Source organism: Cololabis saira, chromosome 12, assembly GCF_033807715.1.
Source record: "Cololabis saira isolate AMF1-May2022 chromosome 12, fColSai1.1, whole genome shotgun sequence".
In the NCBI taxonomy this organism is placed as follows: Eukaryota; Metazoa; Chordata; class Actinopteri; order Beloniformes; family Belonidae; genus Cololabis; species Cololabis saira.
Genome location: NC_084598.1, coordinates 17,984,836 through 18,008,832, shown reverse-complemented (window position 1 = coordinate 18,008,832; position 23,997 = coordinate 17,984,836). Strand labels below are relative to the sequence as shown.

At 42.0% G+C, this 23,997-nt stretch overlaps 1 protein-coding gene across 2 annotated transcripts in view; it reads right to left on the bottom strand.

Annotated features, from left to right (window-relative positions):
• The window catches only part of LOC133456998 (cadherin-4-like), a 432,927-nt gene that overhangs the window by 4,997 nt on the left and 403,933 nt on the right, over positions 1–23,997 (bottom strand). For both annotated transcript variants that reach the window (XM_061735792.1, XM_061735793.1), the window contains 4 exons: positions 8,484–8,626; positions 2,554–2,793; positions 1,531–1,767; positions 89–228 (listed from right to left, as the gene is read on the bottom strand). In XM_061735792.1, coding sequence (XP_061591776.1) covers positions 89–228; positions 1,531–1,767; positions 2,554–2,793; positions 8,484–8,626 — 760 coding nt within the window. The remainder of the gene's footprint in view (positions 1–88; positions 229–1,530; positions 1,768–2,553; positions 2,794–8,483; positions 8,627–23,997) is intronic.

The window sequence follows — 23,997 nt, the reverse complement described above, 5'->3', positions numbered from 1 at the left end:
GCACAGCCACAGGAGCACAGACATTTAAACGGTGCAAAACTCAAACTAAAAACCATGTTATTGTGTGGTGTGTCCCTCCAGGTCTCACTTGATCCTCTTCTCCGCCTCCCTCCTCATCATATTTCAGGATGTTGTCTCTGACATCGTCCTCAGGGTCAATAAGCAGTTGCTTTGTCTGCCTTTCCTTCTCTTTGCGCTTGATCCACACCACAAACAACAGCACCAGACCTGCAACGACACAGGTTTGTTAGACAGTGGCAAAATAACATAAAACAAAAACACCCTTTAAGTTAATTCACAGACAAGACGATGCCGTCAGCCTTGCACGGCACCTGCACTGATACACAGCAGAGTTTGGAGCTAAAAGTTCACCATATCCAACATTGCTATTTAGCATTGTAACATAGTAACATGTTAATTAGTGTATAATCATCCAATTGGCACCATCAACACTGCCAATATTTGATTGTCAACTGAAGAACTGAGCTAACATATTCTATCCAAGGATGTCAACCTTCCCTGAAAGAATAGAATTATTGCATCAAATTTCATGAAAGCTGACATTTACAACACCAACAGGTGGTATGTTTGTGTTACGTGTAAAGTCTTTCAGCTCCTCGTCCTCTGAAAACCATCGGATGGAAACTGTAAAGCACCAGTTTCAAAGGGCACTCTACACCTTTGAACTCTAGATCACATCAGAGATCATCTCATATCTCATTCACTATTGAACTCATGACTGCAGAAGATAACTTTGCAAAAAGTCTGTCAATTGAGAACATTGATATAGATTCAGGGACAATGACATGGCTGGAATTGGCCAGCATTGTTGATAAGTATGCTGTCAATTTAGCATACCTTTTGCCATGCATAAGGCATTCAGCTTTACATAATATTGCTTTTATTTAGTGGACAATGTTGGTATCTGAATCATCATTGGAAGACAATTAAACACACAAAGTAGTCAAACCTTTGAATGAAACCGAGGAAACTAAGTTTTTACCTTAGAAAAACCTTGGCTTTAGAAAAATACTTTTTGGCAGTCACTCTCTTACAAAGGAACTGGGATAAAACACTTATAGATGTCTCTTACCATAACTTGGCAGTTGTCGACCAGAGAATATGAATAGGAAGTCTGACCTATTTTGTTGTTTACTTTGGGGACTTGTTGGACTCTTTGTTAATTCTTTTGCAGTCTTGCTTTTCATTGTTCATTTATTTATGACATTTCCTTGTTTTGAAGCTTTGAAGTTTTTGATGCATTTATGCTAAGTGATGTTTGTGTGCCATCATTTGAAAATAAGTTTTAAACACTAAACCAACTAAACAAAAAGTACCAAATTATAAAAGTGGATAACTCCAAAACTTGAATTGATAGTTACAGCTGTTATAAGATTATAGATCAGTAATGTAACATTTTGAAATGTTAGCTAAGTTAGCTTCTTATTCTTTGAATGTGTGGGTGTTTTTCGAGAGCATCAGCTCTTTGTGAGGTATGAGCAGAGATGTTGAAGGCAAGTTTAAACTCACTGAGCAGTATGATGATGCAGATGAGGATGGAGACGATGGCTCCAGTTCCCAGACCTGCGGCTGCTACAGCCCCAAGAGTGGTGCAGTCTCCATTGTCATCACACGGACACACCTTCACTTTGATGACTGACCTGTTGGACAACGGAGGGTTGCCCGAGTCTGACACAATTATGGGGACCTCGTACATTCCTGGCTCTAAATATACCTGGTACCGCAGAGCCAGGCGCGCGTAATCACCTGAGCAGAGTGAAGAGAAAGGTTAGGACCTGATAGCAGCTTTTTAACGTGGTCAGCCATACCCATGCACTACCAGAAAATTCTCTCTCGTGCAATGAGCCTGGCGTCCCTGCCATCCACAGCCATTCCCACCTGTACAGAATGTATGGAACCAAATGCAACGGTGCAGTGCCAGGTTTTTTGTGATGCAGGAACATCAAAGAACCACTATTTAAAACAATCTATACAACTGCTAATAACACCTCTGATCAACAATATTTTCCTGCAAAAACGCATTATTCACCAGAGTTCCAACTCCGCTACAAGCTACGTGCAATGTCTTAATCAGAATCAGAATCAGAATCAATTATCAGAATCATTTAAATTAACAAAACACTACAGTGATTTAACTCACACGGATGTGAAACTTTGATAAAAGCGAAAATCTAGACACAAAAGCTCTGACTTTTGTGACGCAAGATGAAAAAAACTCCTTTTTTAAGAGTTTTACATAAAATGTAGAAATCTTGAAAAGTTTCCAAATAACCTTCCATTGGTAATAAGATATTAAATAAAGTATTTTTTATATGAAATTAAAAAAACAACCTGAAGGATTAATTGTATTGATGACACTAAAAGTCACCAAATAACTGCATTTAAATGATTATCTACCTCACTTATACATATATTGTATGATTTTTGAGGAATTTACAGGAGTTTGTGCACGAGTTGCAGATGTAAGATGATACAAAAACAGAATTTAAAACATCTTTTTGTAAATTTACTTTTTTACTGACAATTCCTCACCACTTAACCGTGAAATTGTCCAGTTGCGTCGTATGCTGGTTGGGAAGTTGGGCAATTCGAATACAAAAGGTCCGGCGTTGGGATCCGTGTCGGCATCGGCAGCTGTAATGTTGACACCATTGACGTTCTTGTTCATCCTTTCACAGATCTGAGAGTTTCTGGGCACCAGCACTGGGGGGTTGTCATTAATATCTATCAGATAGATCTGCAGTGTGCCTGTGCCACTGGCTGCAGGAGAGCCTGGGAGCAGAAAGAGAGAAAAAATATAATATGATGACAGGTGGGAAAGATGACAAGAGGAGATGTGCGCAGTGAAAGGGACGACTGAGGAGCAAAAGAAGGCACTGAAGGCCGACAGAGGGGAGAAAAATGATGAAGGAGGATAAGGAAAGGGAGATGCAGGAATGAACAGAGGAAAGGTGAAAGGAGCATTGTTTATTCACAGCTGCGTGTTAGTGGTAGGAACACAGCAGAGCGGGAGGAAGATTTTGACTTAAACCAGTAATATTTTTGACAGTTGCGTTTTCCAGTGCGTCTTTTAGCTTTACAGGCAAATCAAACCCTTCACAGTTGATCCAGATTCAGGCACAGCGCATTTAATCGTCCGCAGAGAGCTGAGGTCCAATAATGATGACTTTAATACAATAAAACAGGTCCTTGTCTGTGTGTTTTTCCAGAAGACTATGGGAGAAATCTATTATTTTGGACATAAAGGGGCTTCTGCTTGGAGCATTAACGGTGTGTATCTCAGAGGGGAGGTGAGTATTTTCAGTGAACAGAGTTGTCCACCGTCTCATGTGCATTATTTAATATAAACATATACAAAGGGGTTTGTACATTAAGGCTTATTTGTATGAAGAACATTGTCAGTGAACTCATACTGTGCGTATTTTGAACCACTTCCTTGTCCACAGATGACCAGGTCAATTAAAACGTATTCAGCTTCCTGACTGCAGGGAAAAATCTATGAAATACCTTTTTACATGAAGCCAATATGTATAAATGATGTATCTGACTGTATTTGGATTTAAAATCTGCTACACACAGTGAGTTCAGCAAAGGAATAACTCATCACACCTGCACACCAGTCAATAACAATCACATTTCATTAAGAGATGTGTTAATTAGTGGCTGGGTTTCACAGACATGCTGCACCTGAATCCACATCTGAAATCAGTGGAAGCCATTGAGGTAACTTGGTTGTGATGCGACTTTAAGCACATGGCCACAGGTGCTGTTTCACCGACAATACTGTCAACCTTGGACTACAATAACATGCACTGCTGCACATAGACAAGCCTGCACCTCATCTGCAGACACAATTTGCGAAGCCGTTGCATTGATTGAACACAGGAACAGACCATCAGTGACAGTATTTATAGAAATTTGTGAATACAAAATAGACACTTTAAACAATCACGATAGCAGAAAAACAAATGCATGAATGTGTACGTGGTGTCTGAAAAAGTGGCGCAGAAGGTTTTGACAAAAAGGGTTTTAGTAGTAGAACGCTCAGAGCTGTTTATTGAGTGTGTGCCAGGGGGGTGACGACCCTTAGCTGCCTCCAATTATGAGTCATTTCCCTGTCATGCCCCAGCTGCTGAGCCATTGTATGGATTCCAGCGACCCCAGGGCCCATCTCTGGGATCAGATAAGGACGATGTAATTTACAATGATTTATGCAAAGCTTACAGATCTGCCAATTAACTGTTGCAACAGAGCAAGGCATTTGGCAGAAGATGAGTAAAGCACAATTGAAAATGGGCTAAAAGCGACCATGTTGACAGCACAAGCTGTGTCTGACTGGTATTAGTTTATTTCATATTGCATATCCTTCCCATTTAGAGTCACCTGCTGGCAGGGATGAGGGGGGAAGGGAGGGTTGGCCTCACACTGTCAGTCCATTATTCTATTATTATGATTTTTATTCAGGAATATCCTTCATTCAACAATACATTTAAAAAAGAAAATGCTTGTAAAAACAAGGTCTGTTGAAATGTTAATGATTAAAACAAGACTTTTTGTTCAATTGCACTTCACATTGTCCCACCTTGCTGCTTCCTTGGGATGTGATGTTATTTCATCGCGTGCCAGATATTTTATCCCTAACTGTGCATTATTTTTACTGAAACCATCCAAACCAGGACACATGGAACCTTTAAACTCAATAATTAAACATTATTCAACATTACTCAACAGTTATTCATTAGTGACTTTCTGCAGACATTTATACAACTAAACACAATACAATCATGCCCAGTATAAATAAAAATGTCTACAATATAGTGGTTCACAAACTCACAAGTTTAAGCACTTGGGCTTACACACACATAGTTTGCACACACACAGAGGCTTTCCCATTCTGTTGGTTCGTTAATCCCAGCCATGTATGGGGGACATGTGGAAGCAGCTTGCCACAGCTGATAGGAGAATTATGTGGGTTTTAACCAGCTAAATAAATAATTATGTTTGTGTAAATTCCTCAGAAGGATTTGTATTAACTCCTTTTTTATGGTGGATTTTAGATGGAAGGCATGGTGAAAAGACTCATTGCAGCCTTCCATATGCTCTTTGAAGAACACCAGGAGCACACACATATAAACAATACCATAGGTGTTTAAGAAAAAACTAAAAATATTCAAAAGGTTTAATTGTCACAGGGTTGGAAGTGTGTTTGTGTGTGTGTGTGTTTGTGTGTGTAACGGAGGTAGGACACATAAGAAGACTGCTTCTCATCATGCTGTCATTGGCTCTCCAAGTCCCGCCCTTCTATCCTAACTGTCTCATAGTACTTCTTACCATAATCCCTCTCATGTTGTGATGGCTGGCACTTCAGAAACACCCACATAGTGTTTCTGAAGTCAGTCAGACTCATGTACATATGCAAGTACACATACACACACACATCCTTAACAGCTTCTTGTCTTTTGCACTTGTATCGACTGAACCTTGTAGAGCTGCGTTGTCTGAACTGTGCACTTTACTGTGGTCAAGTGACAAAAAACACAACAAATGACAGGTTATTCATTTAATCCGTAACAGGATCTGATTGTAAAGAGGGTTTGAGATATTAGAAATGAAAAAGGAACCAAAACAGTAAGTGCATGTCAGCCTCTAAACTTATTCAGTGCTCTTTGTAGAGAGGCGTGTTAGACATTTTGACAGTGTCAATCAAGTGCAAGGGACTGCACTGACATGCTTACATAAAAGTGCTGAAAATGAGAGGATTCACAGATGCTAACATTTGTAAATACGACAATGTTTGAAGAGCGAGTCAACTTAAAGTAAACACACCAGTATGCTGCATGTCACTGATAAGGCAATTTGGAAGGGAAAAAAAGCATTTCCTTTTTTACTTGCGAGAGAAAAAAATACGCTTGAAAAAAAATGAAACTTGTTTGTACGCTCTGATTGGGTTTGTGCTTGGTTAAGCTTGAGTTTCAACTTTGAGGCAGAACAAATTGCAGGAAAGGAGTGGAGAAGTTGGGCTCGGAGAAAAGATAGCAGATGAAGAGAGGAAAGGATCAACTGTGTGACCAATTGTGTGAATCCAGGATTTTCTCTGAGTCAAGGTGTGTGGCTTTTGAACCCTGCATGTGCTTCAAAATTCAGAGCTAAATATCCAAATGCTGACTTTTAATTCACCCGTTCATATAACTTAATGTACATTAAGTATAAATGACTAAAGTAATCAAATGCATACTTGATGTTTGTTAAGTTGAAGCAATTTACAATTTTGTGATTCTAGACTATAATTGCTGCATACGTGTGTACAATTATATATAATTGTACACACGTTCGATATGGAAAATCTATTTCATGAAGAGCTCCAGCTCCTGCTGGAGCAAAACAGCCCCACAACATGATGCTGCCACCTCTGTGCTTCACAGTGGGTATGATATTCTCAGGTCTACAAGCTTCCCCCTTTTTCCTCCAAATGTAATGTTGGTCATTATGGCCAAATAGCTCCATTTTAGTTTCATCAGACCACAGGACATGTTTCCAGAAGTTATGGTCTTTGTTTTAGAGTCTTTTTTGTAAACTGTAATCTGGCCTTTTTATGTTTCTTTAGGAGTAATGGCTGGACATTGATCCCATGATTTTTATACATGCGTATAATTCTTTGAACAGATGAACATAGCACCTTCAAACACCTGGAAATTATACCCATGGATGAGCCAGACTTGTGGAGTTCCACAATTCTCTCCCTGATTTCTTGACTGATTGCTTTTGATTTTTCAATAATTTCAAACAAGGAAGCAGAGTGTTTGAGGAGTGGCCTTAAAATTCATCCCCAGATGTGCCTTCAATTAACTCACATGTTGTCGGTTAACCTATCAGGAGCTTCCAAAGCCATAACATCATCATCCGGGCGTCCCCACGTTTATTAAAGACATAGTACTTTTTGTGTACGTAACTTTTGACGTCACATAGAGTAACTCTCTATGAAATTCTCTCTGTCATTATTATGGGATTTAGCTAAATTACATTATTTTGGTAATCCTGACTGATCTGAAACAGGAGAAGTTTAGTCTGATTTAACTTCAGACAGTGAGACAAAAAAATGTTATGTGTCTTTTAGCACAGTGTATCTTCTTTTGGTGTCAACTGTATCATATAAAGTGTCTTTAAAGGGAACCCTGGCTATTAAGACATGTAGTCCCTAATTAGCCACAATTGTTCTCTTATACTAAAATATGTTGTTAGAAACACATAAAATAATCTAATTGCTTTAAAAATCTACAATGTTTATCACATATTTTGACCTGCGGGAGGCGCCATGTTCTACCTGCGCAATGTATTCTGGGGGCGATGACGTACAACGGTGGCTCTGGGCGGATAAGCCGCGTTAGTTTAACTGGGACAGGTATCTAAAACATAGATGAGCAGCATCTCCCGGCCGTGGAGGCTGACGAGGGAGCCCATAAGACGTCTCGGTTCAGGCAAACTGGATCAAAGTTCTGTGATGCACGGGAGATCTGCAAAAATGATCAATGTCGTGCGCATCTTACCAGTGCATTAGGCTCCTGCGTAGACGGCGTAGGCTACGGCGTAGACGGCGTAGGCTACGGCGTAGACGGCGTAGGCTACGGCGTAGACGGGGCTTAGAGCCTGCAGCGCTCCGCCACCCGCTCTCCGCTCTCCGCTCTCCGCTCTGCGCTCTCCGCTCTGGCCGGGATGGAGACGCCGGTGAGCATAGCCCACCCCTGCCCCCCCTGCCCCCCCTAAAACCGGCTTCGGGTGCTGGGTCCACCGCTTGATGACAGACCAGAGGCTGAGGGGACTGGCCCGGGACTTTGACAAAACGGGAGGCGCAGACTTCGCTTCATATAGGCAAGAACATCTTTATTTAACTTAATGACGCCAGATCTGGCTGGGGTTTTTATTGTAGCATCGGCTATCTGCTAGTTGAAACGTGTGGTCTGTTAGTCTCTGAGTTTTATGGTGTTTTTGTAGTTCATGCTGTATGGTGCTGTACTTTTTTTTTTTTTTTTTTTAACTTTTTTGTCGGTGCGCTGTCACCTTAATGTTCAGCTGTGTTTTGATCTGTGTTTCTGGTGCGCCGTCACCTGTTTAGCTGTGTTTTCATCTGTTTCTGGGTATCAGAACAGTGTTCGGGGGTTAGCAGGAGCCACCGTGTGACGTCAGTACCCAGAATGTAAGCAACAATGGCGACCTACATGTTAAATTATATTTTCAAATTTTATAAAAACGAAGACATCAAAAAGGTTTTTTATATCACATTGTTATAATTGATACCAACATCTATCTTTTAAGACCTACATGTCTTAATAGCCAGGGTTCCTTTTAAGAAGATTTGGAAAGATATATAGATTCTTATTGCTTTTACAATGTATGTATGACAGACAAAATATTGTGGAATTAGAAATGAATAGAAAGGCTAAAAGAAAGAAAACACATGTACCTACCATTGTCTGTTGCCAGAAATGTAGCTTCATATATATTGTTTTTCACATAGATAGATTCCCGGTCGAGTATTGACGTTGCTACTATCTGACCATTGGTTCTGTTAATGGACAGCCAGTCTGCAGGGTCGTTCAGCTTTGAATACCTAAAGAGACACATAGAAGGATCAATGGAGAGATTAGTGTTGGCGTTTCCATGTCTGCAAGCAATTTTCCTTTTTCTCTTGCGCCTGTACATAGATTGCCTCCAAATACACACACTCACAGACACAAAACAGCCTGACCTTCACACTGTTTAATTCTTTATTGACTTCTTTACTAGTGCCTGAAGCCTACAGTCAATTTTACTCAATTTTTCCCTCCTGTTAAGCACTGCTGCAAATGACTGTGTGTGTTGAACTTAGCACTTTCTTTTAGAGACAGACTGCATGAATGAGTTATAGACAGGTATGTTTCACTGCTTGCATGTTTGCAAATGTGCCAGTGTGTATATGGTGGAGTGGTTTTTAGTGTGGAGACAGGATGATAGCATCTTGAAGTTGCCTATCAAAGAGAAAAGTGGATCTGGAAGCAGGTGGTGGCAGCCTCCTGCAAAAGGGGCAGAGAAGGAGCAAGAGATCATCTCCAAGACTGAATCCCAATCTCAGTTTGATCTAAATGTTTGTTTCTGGGGCTTTTGGTCTGCTTTCAGTTACATCAGATCTCTCTCTTGGCTTGTCCCGCATCACCTGATCTTGCAGTGATTGTATTGAGATATATTTTTATCCTTGTGTATCCTCTCAGCCTTGTCTAGCTCACTCTGCGATACAGAGTTCATCAGCGACCACCTCTATTTGCTGCAATATCCATTTCCAATGTAAAACATCATGTGATACCTTGGCTTTACACAACAAGGTTTCTGCACCAGTTTGGTTGTATTTACTGAGAGCAAGTTTGTGCAAAAAGGCTATGTTGTTACAATAGGGACACACACCTCCAACTTTTAAATCCATCCAAAATGAAATGGATTTGACCTTATCTTTGCTTTTTTTGTTTACTGAACTTTAGTGCTAAACCTTGTTGCTAGTTTTGTCCTGAATACATTTCATTTCTCACAATTCAACTTACATGAAGAGAATAAAAGCTTAAGAGGGATGGGTGGCAATAAGGAGGGGGAGGCCAGAGAGTATAATCTCTCCCCTGCAGTGACAGAGGTAGGATTTTCTCAGCAGGTAGTGGGCATGATCCCAGGCATAGAGAAATGTGAGGAAGGGGATCACACCAATGACATTCCCACACTCTAGACAGTTTCATACAAGCTAGCCAGACCCACAGCTGCTGATTGGCAAGCTGTGAAATCACCACAGAGGCTACAGAGAGTCAGTGAGTCAGACAGACAGTGGGAGTGTGGGATAAAAGGGTGAGGGAAATGATCGAGAATGGGTTTGGAGGAAAACAAGGTGAGGGAGGAGAAACTCAGAAAGGACAGCATCATTGTCTGAGCAGATGTTAATGTTCCAATTAAGATGGACTGATACCTTCTGCTACTCATGTTCAATTCAATTTCTTTTGCCTTTGCTATGCCATGCTACCATATGTTCCCACCACTCCATGGAGGCAATATGGTGAGCCTTTTATCTTAGCCGATGAAATGAAAACGACAAAATTAAATTCTGTGCTTTGGCCACATTTCTGTGATATTTATTTATTTATTTATTTATTTTTAAGTATTACTGGGATGTGCTAAATGGCCAGAAAACCATGAATAAGAATAAGGCATGGAAACAGATTTTTCTGACTGGTCTTGTTGCACATGGCACATTTATTCATTGGAGTTTTTTTTTCCCCAGAGTTCAAACTTTGGGAAGGAATGTACTCATCCAGTGCGATTCACTGCTGGTTGCACAATCACGTTAACTTCCAGCATGAAGGAGAATTAACTCCTTTTTTTTTTTTTTTTAAATGACTGAAATATGACCACCACAGAGCAAAGTCTATCAAGTTCCTCGGTCGGGAAGGAAGCTTAAATTGTAATTAACTGATCATTTTTATCCATAACAGAGTAGAGTAAAAAATGCAGCTGAGAAACGAGTGAAGGTGAAACATTTCCTAACCTGCCTATAAAATGCCAGCATCTATTCATTCATGATTACATTCTAAAACAATGAAAATGGATGTTTGCCCTCTGATGATATGAGCCATAATCCTAATGTTTGTTCACAAACTACAGTGTTTTGCTCTCTGCCACACTTTCACTAAGTTTATTATCTCTTAAAGGAGACAACTTATTACCTTTTTTCAAAGGTAGACACAGGGTTCCAAGGTTTAAATGACGTGTCTATGACATGCTTTTTTCTAAAAATATCAGAGATATAGTGTAAAAACTCACATTTCAGTCATTACACCTCAGTTTATACCAGCTGGTTTTAGGGGGTGGAGTCAGCCACATTACTCAGAAGATGGGTACACTATGGTCATTGAGGGAAGGACATGGTCAGCAACAATACTCAGGTAGGCTGTGGCGTTGACACAATGCTCAATTGGTACTAATGGGCCTAAAGTGTGCCAGGAAAATATCCCCCACACCACAACACCACCAGCACCAGCCTGAACTGTTGATGCAAGGCAGGATGGATCCATATTTTCATATTGTTGATGCCAAATTCTGACCTTACCATCCGAATGTCGCAGTAGAAATTGTTATCAGACCAGGCAACGTTTTTCCAATCTTCTGTTATCCAATTTTGGTGACTGTGTGAATTGTAGCCTCAGTTTCCTGTTCTTAGCTGACAGGGATGGCACCCAGTGTGGTGCTTCTGCTGCTGTAGCCCATCCGCCTAAAGGCTCTCTCTGTTGTGCGTTCAGAAATGCTCTTCTGCATACCTCGGTTGTAACAAGTGGTTATTTGAATTACTGTTGCCTTTCTATTGAACCAGTCTGGCCATTTTCCTCTGACCTCTGGCATCAACAAGGCATTTGTGCCCACAGAACTTTTTCTGACCATTCTCTGTAAACCTAGAAATTGTTGTGCCTGAAAATCCCAGTAGATCAGCAGTTTCTGAAATATTCAGACCAGCCTGTCTGGCACCAACAACCATGCAACGTTCAAAGTCACTTAAATCACCTTTCTTCCCCATTCTGATGCTCGGTTTGAACTGCAGCAGATTGTCTTGACAATGTCTACAAGCCTAAATGTACTGAGTTGCTACCATGTGATTGGCTGATTAGAAATTTGCGTTAACCAGTAGTTGGATAGGTGAGGTGTACCTAATAAAGTGGCCGGTGAGTGTATTATCTATGAACAATCTTTGGTTGAGCCTATTTCCAAAACAAGAAATAGATAGTTTACTGCATTGTTGGTCCTGTTTTTAAAGGCAATTCTAAAGCAGAATGTGTGTGGATTCCAATAGCTTCACTTTCTTATCTGAGTTTATTTCATGGTTATTTAGGAGAAGTAGATTATATAAAACTAAAGCTAAAAATGACAAAACGAGTGGGGAGTCCCAGGTAAAGATAGCAAAACCCAGTCTTTGTAAAGATTCAGTTCATTTTTTTTGGTTCACCTAAAATTTTCATTCACTGAAATTATATCAAGAAAAAACCTTGTCTGCCATGCCATGCATTTGACGATGAAGTGTGTTACCATCATACGAGTCAGTGACATAACCTGCTGTCCTTTAACATGTTAGGATGTAATGACATAATTGAAGGCAAAATTGCTCTTGGAATGATTTTTGGGGTTGTCTTATATGAGGTTGACAGGCGATGCTGTAAGCACCTGCCTCTTTTTAGTGATGGTCTTCCGTAAGGGCTCGACGGTGAGCACCTGGTGGTCGGGTCTTTTCCCATGGTACCCGTTCGGGCTCAGCCGTAAACGACGACGTGGGCCGGCCTTCAAGTAGGCTCACCATCTGCAGGAACGACAGGCTGGTGCAATGTGGTATGGGTAGCAGTCGTGGCGAGGTGCCTCGACGAACCAATCCTTGGACCAAAACCCTTAGTAGGGACATGGAATGTCACCTCACTGGGGGGGGGGATCCAGAGCTTGTGCGGGAGGTTGAGAGATACCAGCTAGAGATAGTCGGGCTCACCTCCATACATAGCTTGGGCTCTGGAACCCAGTTCCTTGAAATGGGCTGGACCTTCCACTATTCTTGAGTTGCCCAGGGTGAGAGGCGGCGAGCTGGTGTGGGCTTGTCTATAGCCCCCCAGCTCAGCCGCAATGTGTTGGACTTTACCCCGGTGAACAAGAGGGTAGCTTCCTTGCGCCTTCGGGTCGGGAAAAGGTCTCTCACTGTTGTTTGTGCCTACGGGCCAAACAGCAGTACGGAGTACCCAGCTTTCTTGGAGTCCCCGGGAGGGGTACTTGATAGTGCTCCAACTGGGGACTCCATTGTTCTACTGGGGGACTTCAACGCTCACATGGGCAATGACAGTAATACCTGGGGAGGTGTGATAGGGAGGAACGGCATCCCCGATCTGAACCCGAGTGGTTCTCTCTTATTGGACTTCTGTCCCAGTCAAAGTTTGTACATAACGAACACCATGTTTAAGCATAAGGATGTCCATCAGTGCACGTGGCACCAGGACACCCTAGGCCGGAGGTTGATGATCGACTTTGTTGTCGTTTCATCTGATCTTCAGCCCTATGTCTTGGACACTCAGGTAAAGAGAGGGGCTGAGCTGTCAACTGATCCCCACCTGGTGGTGAGTTGGATACGCTGGGGGAGGAGGAAGTTGGACAGACCCAAAAGTATTGTGAGGGTCTGTTGGGAACGTCTGGCTGAGCCCTCTATCAGGGAAGTCTTAAACTCTCATCTCCGAAGAGATTTGCCTTGAGTACCTCAAGTCTCTGGATGTTGTAGGGCTGTCTTGGTTGACACGCCTATGCAACATTGCATGGAGGTTGAGGACAGTGCCGCTGGAGTGGCAAACCGGGGTGGTGGTGCCTCTTTTTAAAAAGGAGGACCGAAGAATGGGTTCCAACTATAGGGGGATCACACTTCTTAGCCTCCCTGGGAAAGTCTATGCCAGGGTACTCGAGAGGAGAATACGGCCAATAGTCGAACCTCGGATTCAAGAGGAACAATCCGGTTTCTTCTCGGCCTTGGAACACTGGACCAGCTCTATACCCTCCGTATGGTGCTTGAGGCTTCACAGGAATTTGCCCAACCAGTCCACACGTGCTTTGTGGATCTGGAGAAGGCATTTGACCGTGTCCCTCGTTGCAGTCTGTGGGTGGGTGCTCCACGAGTATGGGGTCCGGGGCCCTCTGTTAAGGTCTCTGTATGATGGGAGCAGGAGTTTGGCTTGCATTGCTGGCAGTAAGTCAGATTTGTTCCCAGTTCATGTTGGACTTTGGCAGGGCTGCCCTTTGTCACCGGTTCTGTTCATAATTTTTATGGACAGGATTTTTAGGTGTAGCCAGGGGCCGGAGGGGATCCGGTTTGGGAACCACATGATTTCATCTCTCTTTTTTGCAGATGATGTTGTCCTGTTGGCTTCAACGAACTGGGACCATCAGCATGTGCTGGGGTGGTTTAAAGCCGAGTGCAACGCAGCAGGGATGAGAATCAGCACCTCCAAAACCGAGGCGATGTTTCTCCATCGGGAAAGGGTGGCGTGCCCTCTCCAGGTGGGTGGAGAGATCCTGCCTCAATTGGAGGAGTTCAAGTATCTCGGGATCTTGTTCACAAATGAGGGAAAGATGGAGCTTGAAATTGACAGACGGATTGGTGCCGCGTCTGCAGTTTTACTGTCGGTGTACTGGACTGTTGTGGTGAAGAAGAAGCTGAGTCGAAAGGCGAAGCTCTCGATTTACCGGTCAATCTATGCTCCCACGCTCAACTATGGTTATGAACTTTGGGTAATGACCAAAAGGACAAGGTCGCGGATACAAGCGGCCGAGATGAGTTTCCTCCGCAGGGTGGCTGGACGCTCCCTTACGAGATAGGGTGTTTCGAGCCGCTACTCCTTCACGTTGAGAGGAGTCAGCTGAGCTGGCTTGAGCATCTCTATCGGATCCATCCTTGACGCCTCCCTACAGAGGTTTTCCAGGCATGTCCCACAGGAAGGAGACCCTGGGGAAGACCCAGGACACGCTGGAGAGACTAATGGCAATTTTCCACTAGTACATACTCAGCTCTACTCATCTCAGCTCAGCTCAACTAAACTTGGCCTAGTTTCTTTTCCATAACAATCCAGTACCTGGAGCATAAGTAGGTGGGGTTGGAGCGAAGCTGCTGTGACGTATTTGATTGTGTGATCTAAATGAAGAAGACAACACACTAAAGATATAGAACATGGAGTAGATGGTAGATGTGCTGCTTGGACTGTGACTTTTGTTTGATATCTAGTTAAAATATGAGAGTGAGAGAAGCTTCAAGCGGCAATGCTTTTTCATTTTTTTTAGTTTGTCTCGGCGCTGCTGAAAACTCAGTTGGTAGCCACGAGTAACTATGAAGTGACAGAGCTCCGGGTAGATCTTGTTGTTCCTTATCGACCATATACAGATCCCTTTTTTAATTCTCGCCACCAGGTTTAGGAACATCTGCACCTCAGAGTTGGATCACGAACAGACTTTTGCGCTGCCGTTGCTGGTCGAATAAAATGAACAAGAAGCCGCCATCAGAGTCGCTCTTTCGTTGATGTCCGCCTCCTGACTCAGACGTTTGACTCCCGACCCCCTGACCAATCAGTGGCGTGTAGTGTGATGACGTCAGATACAGCCCGACTCAACCTGCTCAGAACCTCGGCAGAATAGATACAAGAAAAGTATAGGCACGCCTCGACCCCTAATGGAAAAGTGCCAAACCGAGGCGAGGCGAGTCGGGCTGAGTAGGTACTAGTGGAAAAGTGCCATATGTCTCTCAGCTGGCTTGGGAATGTCTTGGACTCCCCCTCGGGAGAGCTGGAGGAAGTGTCTGAGGTCAAGGAAGTCTGGGTATCTCTGCTAAGACTGGTTGCCCTGTGACTGTGACCCCGGTAACAGAAGAGCAGAAGAAAATGGATGGATGGATCATTCTGGATTTCAGGATAGTGCACACCCAGCACACTCCACTAACCATCAATGGTGCTGCAGTGGAGAGGGTGAACAGCACAAAGTTCCTGGGCGTGCACATCTCTGAAGACCTGTGCTGGAGCCACATCACTGGCCAAAAAACCCCAACAGCACTTGTACTTCCTCCGTAAGCTGAGAAGAGCAGGAGCCCCGCCCCCTATCATAAACACCTTCTACAGAGGCAACATTGAGAGCTTGTTGAGCTCCATCACTGTGTGGTACGGCACCTGCACCGTGTCCTGCCACAAGACTGCACAGTGCATAGTAAGAGCAGCTGAGAACATCATTGCTGTCACCCCCATCAAGGACTGCGCATTTCACTTTCCCTTATTTGCACTACCTCACCGGTCTATATACTCATTTAAAATCTATTTATCTCCTATTTTATTTCGTCATGTAAATATTCAAGTTTAGTTTATGTCTTTAGTTTAGTTTATTCTTCTATTTTATTTCTTGTATTTTTTCACCGTGGGTCAGAGAGGACTGTAATTTCATTTGTGCTGTATGTGGAATATATAGCATATCTGACAAAGAGCTTGAAACTTGAAACTTTCTCATGTAGACTTTTGAAATACAACATTTGGTTCAAATGTTAAATTGTGTGTGTGAATGTTTTACAGTTTGTCCTTTATCCCATTTCCAATTCTTTCCAAATGTTTCATCCACCAGAAGGATTGTCTCATTTGGGAGTTAGTGGGTGTGCAAGTACAGCTGGATGTATGATTAGGCCGGGCAGGTTAGTGATCTTAGCAAGCAGCAGGGAGAGGTATGACATTTATTTTTCAAACCCCTGACCCTGAGGATGAAAAATGCATGTCTCAAGCTTAGCCAAGGCGGTTTGGGTAATCATTTATGCCAGTGTCTCCAGTCCTACATTTTGACCTTAGTGGTTGGATGTCTGACAGGTGATGCATTTCCCTCACTTCCTCCCTCTACCTTTATCCTATGCACACTGGTCTAACTACAACAGGACACTGCCAGTCTTTTTCAGTCTTTGATAAGTACCTGTCAAATCCAAACCTTGACCGGGAGTCATCTTAACCTCCTCAGCCTGCTTCCTATCCATCCACATAGTGCCTTAGGCGTTATTTTTTAAACCATTATTTCTGACTTTTCAGGTTAATATTAACCACGTCTGATTCTGCATTAATATACCACATTTTTAATTTGAGTACTTACATTACATAAATCAGCAGGAACAGACTGTCAAAATCCTCTACATTATAGATAAAACACATTTTTTAAAATAAAGTGTGCTGCTGGTTTGGATATATTTGCCTTGAAACCAACTGTGTGTGATAACATGGAAAAAAGTTTAGTTATAGCTAATTAGCAAAAATTATCCCCTAAAAAAGTGGTTCTCAATCCTGGTCCTTGTGTACCCCTGCTCTGCATGTTTTAGATGTTGCCTTGGACCAACACACCTGATTCTAATTAAAGGTCCTCATTAGCTGGTCATCAAGGTCTGCACAACTCTGTTGATGGCACAGCTACTTGTATCACGGTGTGCTGAAGCATGGTGACGTGGCGAATTTCGATGATATGCCATACGTGGAAAACTTGTTCTAACTTGCTCATGCGTTGTTAAATCTGAACCAAAATGTATACGTTTGATGAAGCTTCCATGTTGAACAAGTGGATATGACAATCTTAGATGAACTCCATAGCATGACCTGCTGATGAAAGGAAAATGTTTTTTGTCACATTATGTACTGAAATCATGCCGTGCTTCATCAAATCAGAGATTTGAACTGAATGTAACCAAAATTGTCTTCTAGCAGCACATAGAATTTCCTTGGTTTATGTCTAACGGCACCTTTGTCATTCTCCATGAAACAGGAAGAGGATGGTTTTGCCACACATGTATGAAATCATAACCCATGATCATATCTCTTCCATACTTTTTCTGATCATCTTCAAACTCAGCACAAACGCTGTTGATGCTGATTTCATTAAATCCTGTGAGTTTCATTCACACGAGTCAAACGGCATACGTACAGTAACATTTTTAAATTTTGTACAATAAAAATTTTTTTATGACTAATTATATTTTAGGCAGTGTCACCAAATTTTGTATAAATATAGCTGTATATCTCAGTATCATTCATGATTTTCTTCATTATTATATAACGGTTTATTTTTGATTAATTTCTTAAACCATTATACGAATATTTGCAATCAGTAGAGATGAGCATTTTGGGGCCCAGTATGGCCGTAATGCAGCCATACATTGTTTAATCTTGCCCAAATTTTGTGTATATGTTTGCAGTCCAACTCTGAATACACCAGCCATGTAATATTCAGGAAAACTTGAAGCGCCGCGTCAACCATAGTGATGGGTATTATATTGACAAGAACTTCTTTAAAGGGAATTTGACTGTAGATTTTTTTGACAATGTTTCTCCTGCTGTTTTAAGTTGTTTATTGACTTTAGATCTCTGCTACTTTGTTAAGCACTTTTTAACACTGTATTTAACAGTGTTATATACATATAGTTTATTATCATTACCATAATAACCTAAAAACATATATAGATGTATCCACCCTGTCATGCTCCACCCAATCATGAAAACATTGATGACGGGGTGGACTATGACAGGGTTGACATTTATTGATATTGAAGTTTTAAATGAGTACATGGTGGATCTTTAGCTAGCAAAGTGATTGTGTTGAAGGTGACTGCATACTGTTTATCAAATATATTTTGATTTTCTGATTATTTTTAAAATATGAATAAATGACAGTGTGGACACATTAAGCTTGAACGTACCCAATTAGAAACACTATATGATGAAAACTGGGAAATATAAGGCATGAATTGATGTATTTGCAGCAGTTAACCCAACTCCAGACAAAATGGTGATGGTGTTACTAATTACATCAGTTGATCTGTTTAATTACTCCATAACAACATGGTATTTGGTAGTTTTGAGGACACTGACAAAATGTTTAAAATTATTACAAAAATGGAATATAGTTGATCAAAGTTACAAGTTTTATTGAAATAACGTGTGAAGAAAAATGAGTAGCCTAAGTATTTATTATATCCTTTAAGCACTTTTCACATTCACTGAAGTTGTCACACTGTGGTTGATTTAGGACCCAAATGCAGGAGAGAAGCCAGGAGACAGGAGTTCCAAAAAGGTGATTTATTATGAAAAAACAAACCAAAAGCACTGCAGAGCAGGGTTAACAAAAACACAAGAGCTTTAGCCAAAAACCAGACCTGAAACGTGGAGGGATCAAACAGTACGGACCAGCAGGGAGCAAGGGAAAGACAAGACAAGATATACACAGAAAGGTTGACGAGACACAGGTGCAGACAATCAGGGCAGATGGGAACCAGGAAAGTCAAGACAGAAACTGAAAAACAGACACGGGTTACAAAATAAAACAGGAACTGACCAAACCGTGGTTATCGGAGCAGCATGAGGGACATGCCAAAATTAGGTACATTGAATGAAACAAAATGTTATAAAATAGTGGAAATCCATGTCAATAGACCTGCCATCACACTCATGTACTGTATGTGTAAGGGTGCTTTCACACCTGTGGCCCGTTTGTTTTGCTCCGATTCAGGGGCTAAATCGATACAGTTGTTTCGTTTCTTGTTTGTGGGGTTTGTGTTCAAAGGGCAAGCGTCTGTACCGGTTCAAAGCTGTTAACAAATGCCATGCGCGAACCAGCTGTTCTCTGATTGGTCAGAACCGAACGCGCAAGGAGTTTCCTTTTCCGCACCCCGGGATAAACAACACGCCCTTTCACAGAGAGGGCGCAAAGTGCAGACCGCAGCCGCCGGCTTTCGATTCATTTGTGCTACCGGCGCAGAGCAGAGCTCAGCGGCGGGCGAGAAGGCGCCTACCGTGCCGTTTGCGCTGCGCAAACCCTGCCCGAATGCAACATTTTTTAATTTCACCGTGCCGCGCTGTGACAACATATCGGCACTTCCAATAGGAGAGAAAGTGGTGGAGGCTGCACCGACTCTTCTCCTTGCGCAGCGGCAGCACATACACAATGAATGGAGTTGTGTCGGTTGCTGTGTCGATTATGTTCTCACTACAAATAAACAAAAATTAACCGCTTCAAGTCTCGAATGGAATCGGGCCGAGACCACCTCTCTAAGGTGATCTCGGCTCGCTTGTTTTGTGCCGTTTCAGAGCGCGATTGCTGTGTTCACATATACCAAACGATCCGATCTTTAGGGGGAAACGCTCTCTGTTCCGGAACAACTGCTCCAAACGGGACATGTGTGTAAATGTTTGGTGATTTATAGCAGAAACTCAGAATTTTGTTATTTTATATGTCAATGATGAATGGGTGACTTTGATGGGAACACCAATATATATATATATATATATATATATATATATATATATATATATATATATATATATATATATATATATATATATATATATATATATATATTTATATATATTAATATATATGTGAAAAATGTGTGTACATTTGGCATAGGTTTTGATATACATTTTGAACTTCAATAAAAAATATTGAAAAAAAAGGAGGCTCTAACAAAAACAGCCAGCACAAATTTAAAGCTTCTTCAATATAACTAGCTGATGAGGACCTTCATAAACCCCAATGAAATTGCATAAATATAAAAGAAATATACCTGACTGTCCACACTGTTTTTAGCAAGTGTCCAAATCGCATCTGGCTCTGTTCAGACTGGGCCACATCATTGACTGATCTGACGGGTTGCCGTAGCAACGGCGTCGGAGCGGAGGCGTCACCCAGCGCGTGTATTGTGTGACGTCATGTAATTGCGACAACAAAAACAATAACAAGATGGAGCCGCTGTTTGCGGCTGTTTTCGGCATCTTCCGACTAGTCCATACCTGTAACGTAGCTCCACAACTCGAAATGGGCGGGTGGTTTGGCGTATGGGTCTGGTCTGGCGTCGCGTAGAGTGACGTCACGGACAGTCAAAACTGATCTGAGTGTTTGGAGTTGTTCAGACTGAGACTGCCCAAATGCAATATGAAACTACCTCCAGGAGGTGGTTTCGATCTGGTTTGCAAAAATCGGATCTCATGCGGTTTGGGACTGTTCAGACTTCAAAAGAGTCATCCAGTTTCAATCTGGATGGGCTAAAAATCGGATATTGGCTGGCAGTCTGAACGCGGCCTAAATGTTGATGAGGATAGGATATGTCATTATGTAATTAACGGTTTGTGTATGTACGTACATATGTGTAAACATGGAAATATATGTGTGGATTTGTACAACATATGTATGTATCTATCGCTTCATTAAGATTGAGTGTTGGTGAGTGTGTGCACATTATAGGATGATTTCAGAATAACGTGCGTATTGATTTTGTTTGTAATATGAAGTCTATAGACAGAGTATACACTGTAAAGAAGGGGTTCACCCTGGACAGGTCGCCAAGTCTATCGCAGGGCCACATTTACAGACAGAAAACCATGCACACTCACATTCACACCTATTGGCATTAGAATCATCAATTAACCTACTACGCATGTTTTTAGACTGTGGGAGGAAGCCGGAGTACCCGGAGGGAACCCACGCAAGCATGGGGAAAACATGCAAACTCCACACAGAGACTCCCACCACGCCAGGGAGTCAAACCAGGAACCTTCTTGCTTTGAGGCAACACTGCTAACCACTAAGCTGGTTGCCAGAATAGTTCAGTTTACAGGTAAATTAAAATTAAAATTAAATTGTAAAATAAACAGATTGTCCCATAATTTTGTACAAAGTTAAAGTGTGATTTTAAAAGGGTCATTTTTGTAAAAGAACAGTAATAGCAAGTACATTTTACATACTTTTTCTGATGGATTAATCTAATAATACTGTTATTTTATGCTTTCTTCCAGCAAGATTTAGTAGTAGTAGAAGAATAAAGGAGAATAAAAGATTAAAACTGTTACTGTTAAACTGTTAAAATGCCGATATTAAACTTAATATTTTCTGTAAAAACTGAATTTAAAGCAGCACAACGTAACTTTCAGCTTTTCTGAGTTTGGTGGCATCTTTTGGACAAAAGCGGTAGTGTTTTACCAGAAAGAACACTACGTTTCCCATGAGCACCAGCGCGTACTGCCGGAAAACTCCTGTCCCCGTCGCTGCATTTGTTTTGATGAGAGAAGACGGGACGCTTTTCTGTTTAACCAAGTGAACAGACGGAACGCAAAAAAAAAGATGTTAAACTACTGGAAATGAACTGGAATTTACCGGGATACCTTAAACAAGGAAGCCAGGGAGCGGTATATGGAGAAAATAATGATTATTAACGGTCTGGATCCATATGAAATCCCTACTAAAGAATGGAGCTCCTCGTCGGAGAGCCACTCTTTATAAGGATTTACTGCCGCAGTTCTGCAGAACCACCGTCTCCGGCTACCTTGTTTATGAGCTTTGGTAAATGTTTGACTCGCCATGTGTTTCAATAAATTTGTATAATAGTACAACATACAGTACATGTTTTGTATCCCTCTTACTTCTCTTTTCTTTTTTTTTGACTGCTATATTATGTTGAAGAGGCTCCGAGGCGTGAGCAACATTTTTGTTTTCCTCGTGAGATTATTTTTTTCTTCTGCAGCTACAAATAAGAGTTAATATTTTTTCCTCAACAAACTAGTTTTATCTGAAGATTGGGGTTAATTGCACCGCAGAGAACTGGCCAGCAACTGCGTTTATCTGGCGAAGTGGGGAATAAAACCCGTGTTTTGATCCGACCCGGTCTGTGTGAGTGTTTGTGGTACTGTGTGGAAGGTGTTTGGTCGTTACAGCCGCGATCCAAGCGAGCCGACGACTCTTTCACTCTTTTACTTTGTTATATCAGATACTTGGCCTCCGTGGTTCTGCCTCCGAGCAGGAAACCGGTGAAAAGTTAAACCATTAGCGATCTTTTCCCCACGTCTGTTGTGTGGAGCTGCTGCAGCCACAACGCAGCAACGGGTTACCAGCTTCTGCGGAGCTGCGCTCCATGACTGCGAATCGGCAAGGAGGGGGAAGTGACGTATGCCGTAAAGCAGTCAAAGTCGTAAAGATTTGTAGTTTTTTAGTGTGGCAGGGTTCCTACCATGCTCCTCAAAGTTACATAGTGCCAGTGAAGGCGATACAGACCCCTCAGACCATGGTTGTGGAAAAGTTATGTAGTGTCGCTTTAAATGTGCTTTAAAAGTTTTTCTATGTAGTAATAACAATATTTTCAAATATGAAGAGCAAAACAAAAAACAACAACAAACAAAACTAAAACATACACATGCCTTTGAAAGTTTTATTTTCACTGCAGTGTCTTTGTCATTTCTGAACATAAAACATGAAGCAAATACATCTGCTAAACCGATGTAAATATTTTTTTCCAACCATTTTGACTTTGTGTCAGAAACAGTAAGAGAACCAACTTTTAAATCTACTTAAAATCTACTTACTTGTTTTTTTTGTGCAATTATTAAATCACAGTACAATCAACTTCTGTTTTGGCTATAAATTTACAAAAACATTCAGCTCCAGTATTATTAAGCACTGCCTTGATTTATCAGATGTCATTAACCAAAATATCTATTTATTTTTAACTAAGGAGATCAGTGCTATTTTCGAACTATGGAAAGACAAATTTGAATTTGAGGAGCAGCTTCCTATAATCTGTAAGGTGATTTTTAACTGTAGAGTTGTAAAAAAAAAAAAAGGACACGGGGATTCACAAGCAGTCTGGATTTGCAGGTTTCTTCCACCTAACTGTCCATTCACACCGAAAGTGTCACGGGCGTCCGGCTGCCATTCATTTTCTATGAAAGCTTGCTGCAAGAGGCGTCCAGGGCAGAGGCGGATCTAGGGGGTGGCTACTTGGGCTCAAGCCCCGAAGGTTTTTCCAAAAGCCCCGGATCCATAGGCGCCGGAACCGTGGGTGCTTCGAGGCCCGAGCGCCCACGGAGATGGCTGAGCGCCACGGAGATAGCCGAGCACCAACGGGGAGGGCCGAGCAGGCGAGCCCCCATGTCAACAATCACTGATTGGCTAAAGCGGTTTTCACACAGAGGGCGCACAGCGGGAGCCGCCGGCGGCTTTCCCATTCATTGTGTATGTGCTGCCTCCGCGCAAGAGCGCAGGGTCTGCCGCCGAGGTCGGCGGCGTGCAACAGGCGCACACGCTGCCGGGTTGGGCGCAGACTCGGCGCAGAGACGGCGCAAGTGCCCGGATCTGAAAAAACAAAAAAATAAAAAAATCCTCTGGTCTAAATGTTCAATTGTTCTGTCGATTTCTGCTGCTTTGTCGAAAAATGCTACCACGGCATAAACCGATAGCGTCTATCTGTCGAGTTTTGCTACCCTATCAGAAAAAGTTCTTAATGGTTTTCTACCTTTTGCAGAGCAACAATCTTACTGTTTTACTCCCTAAACCACTTCCTTTCCCCCCAAGTGGTCCTTGTCTCTTGCCAGGCCGTTATTGTAAATAAGAATGTGTTATTAATGACCTGCCTGGTTAAAT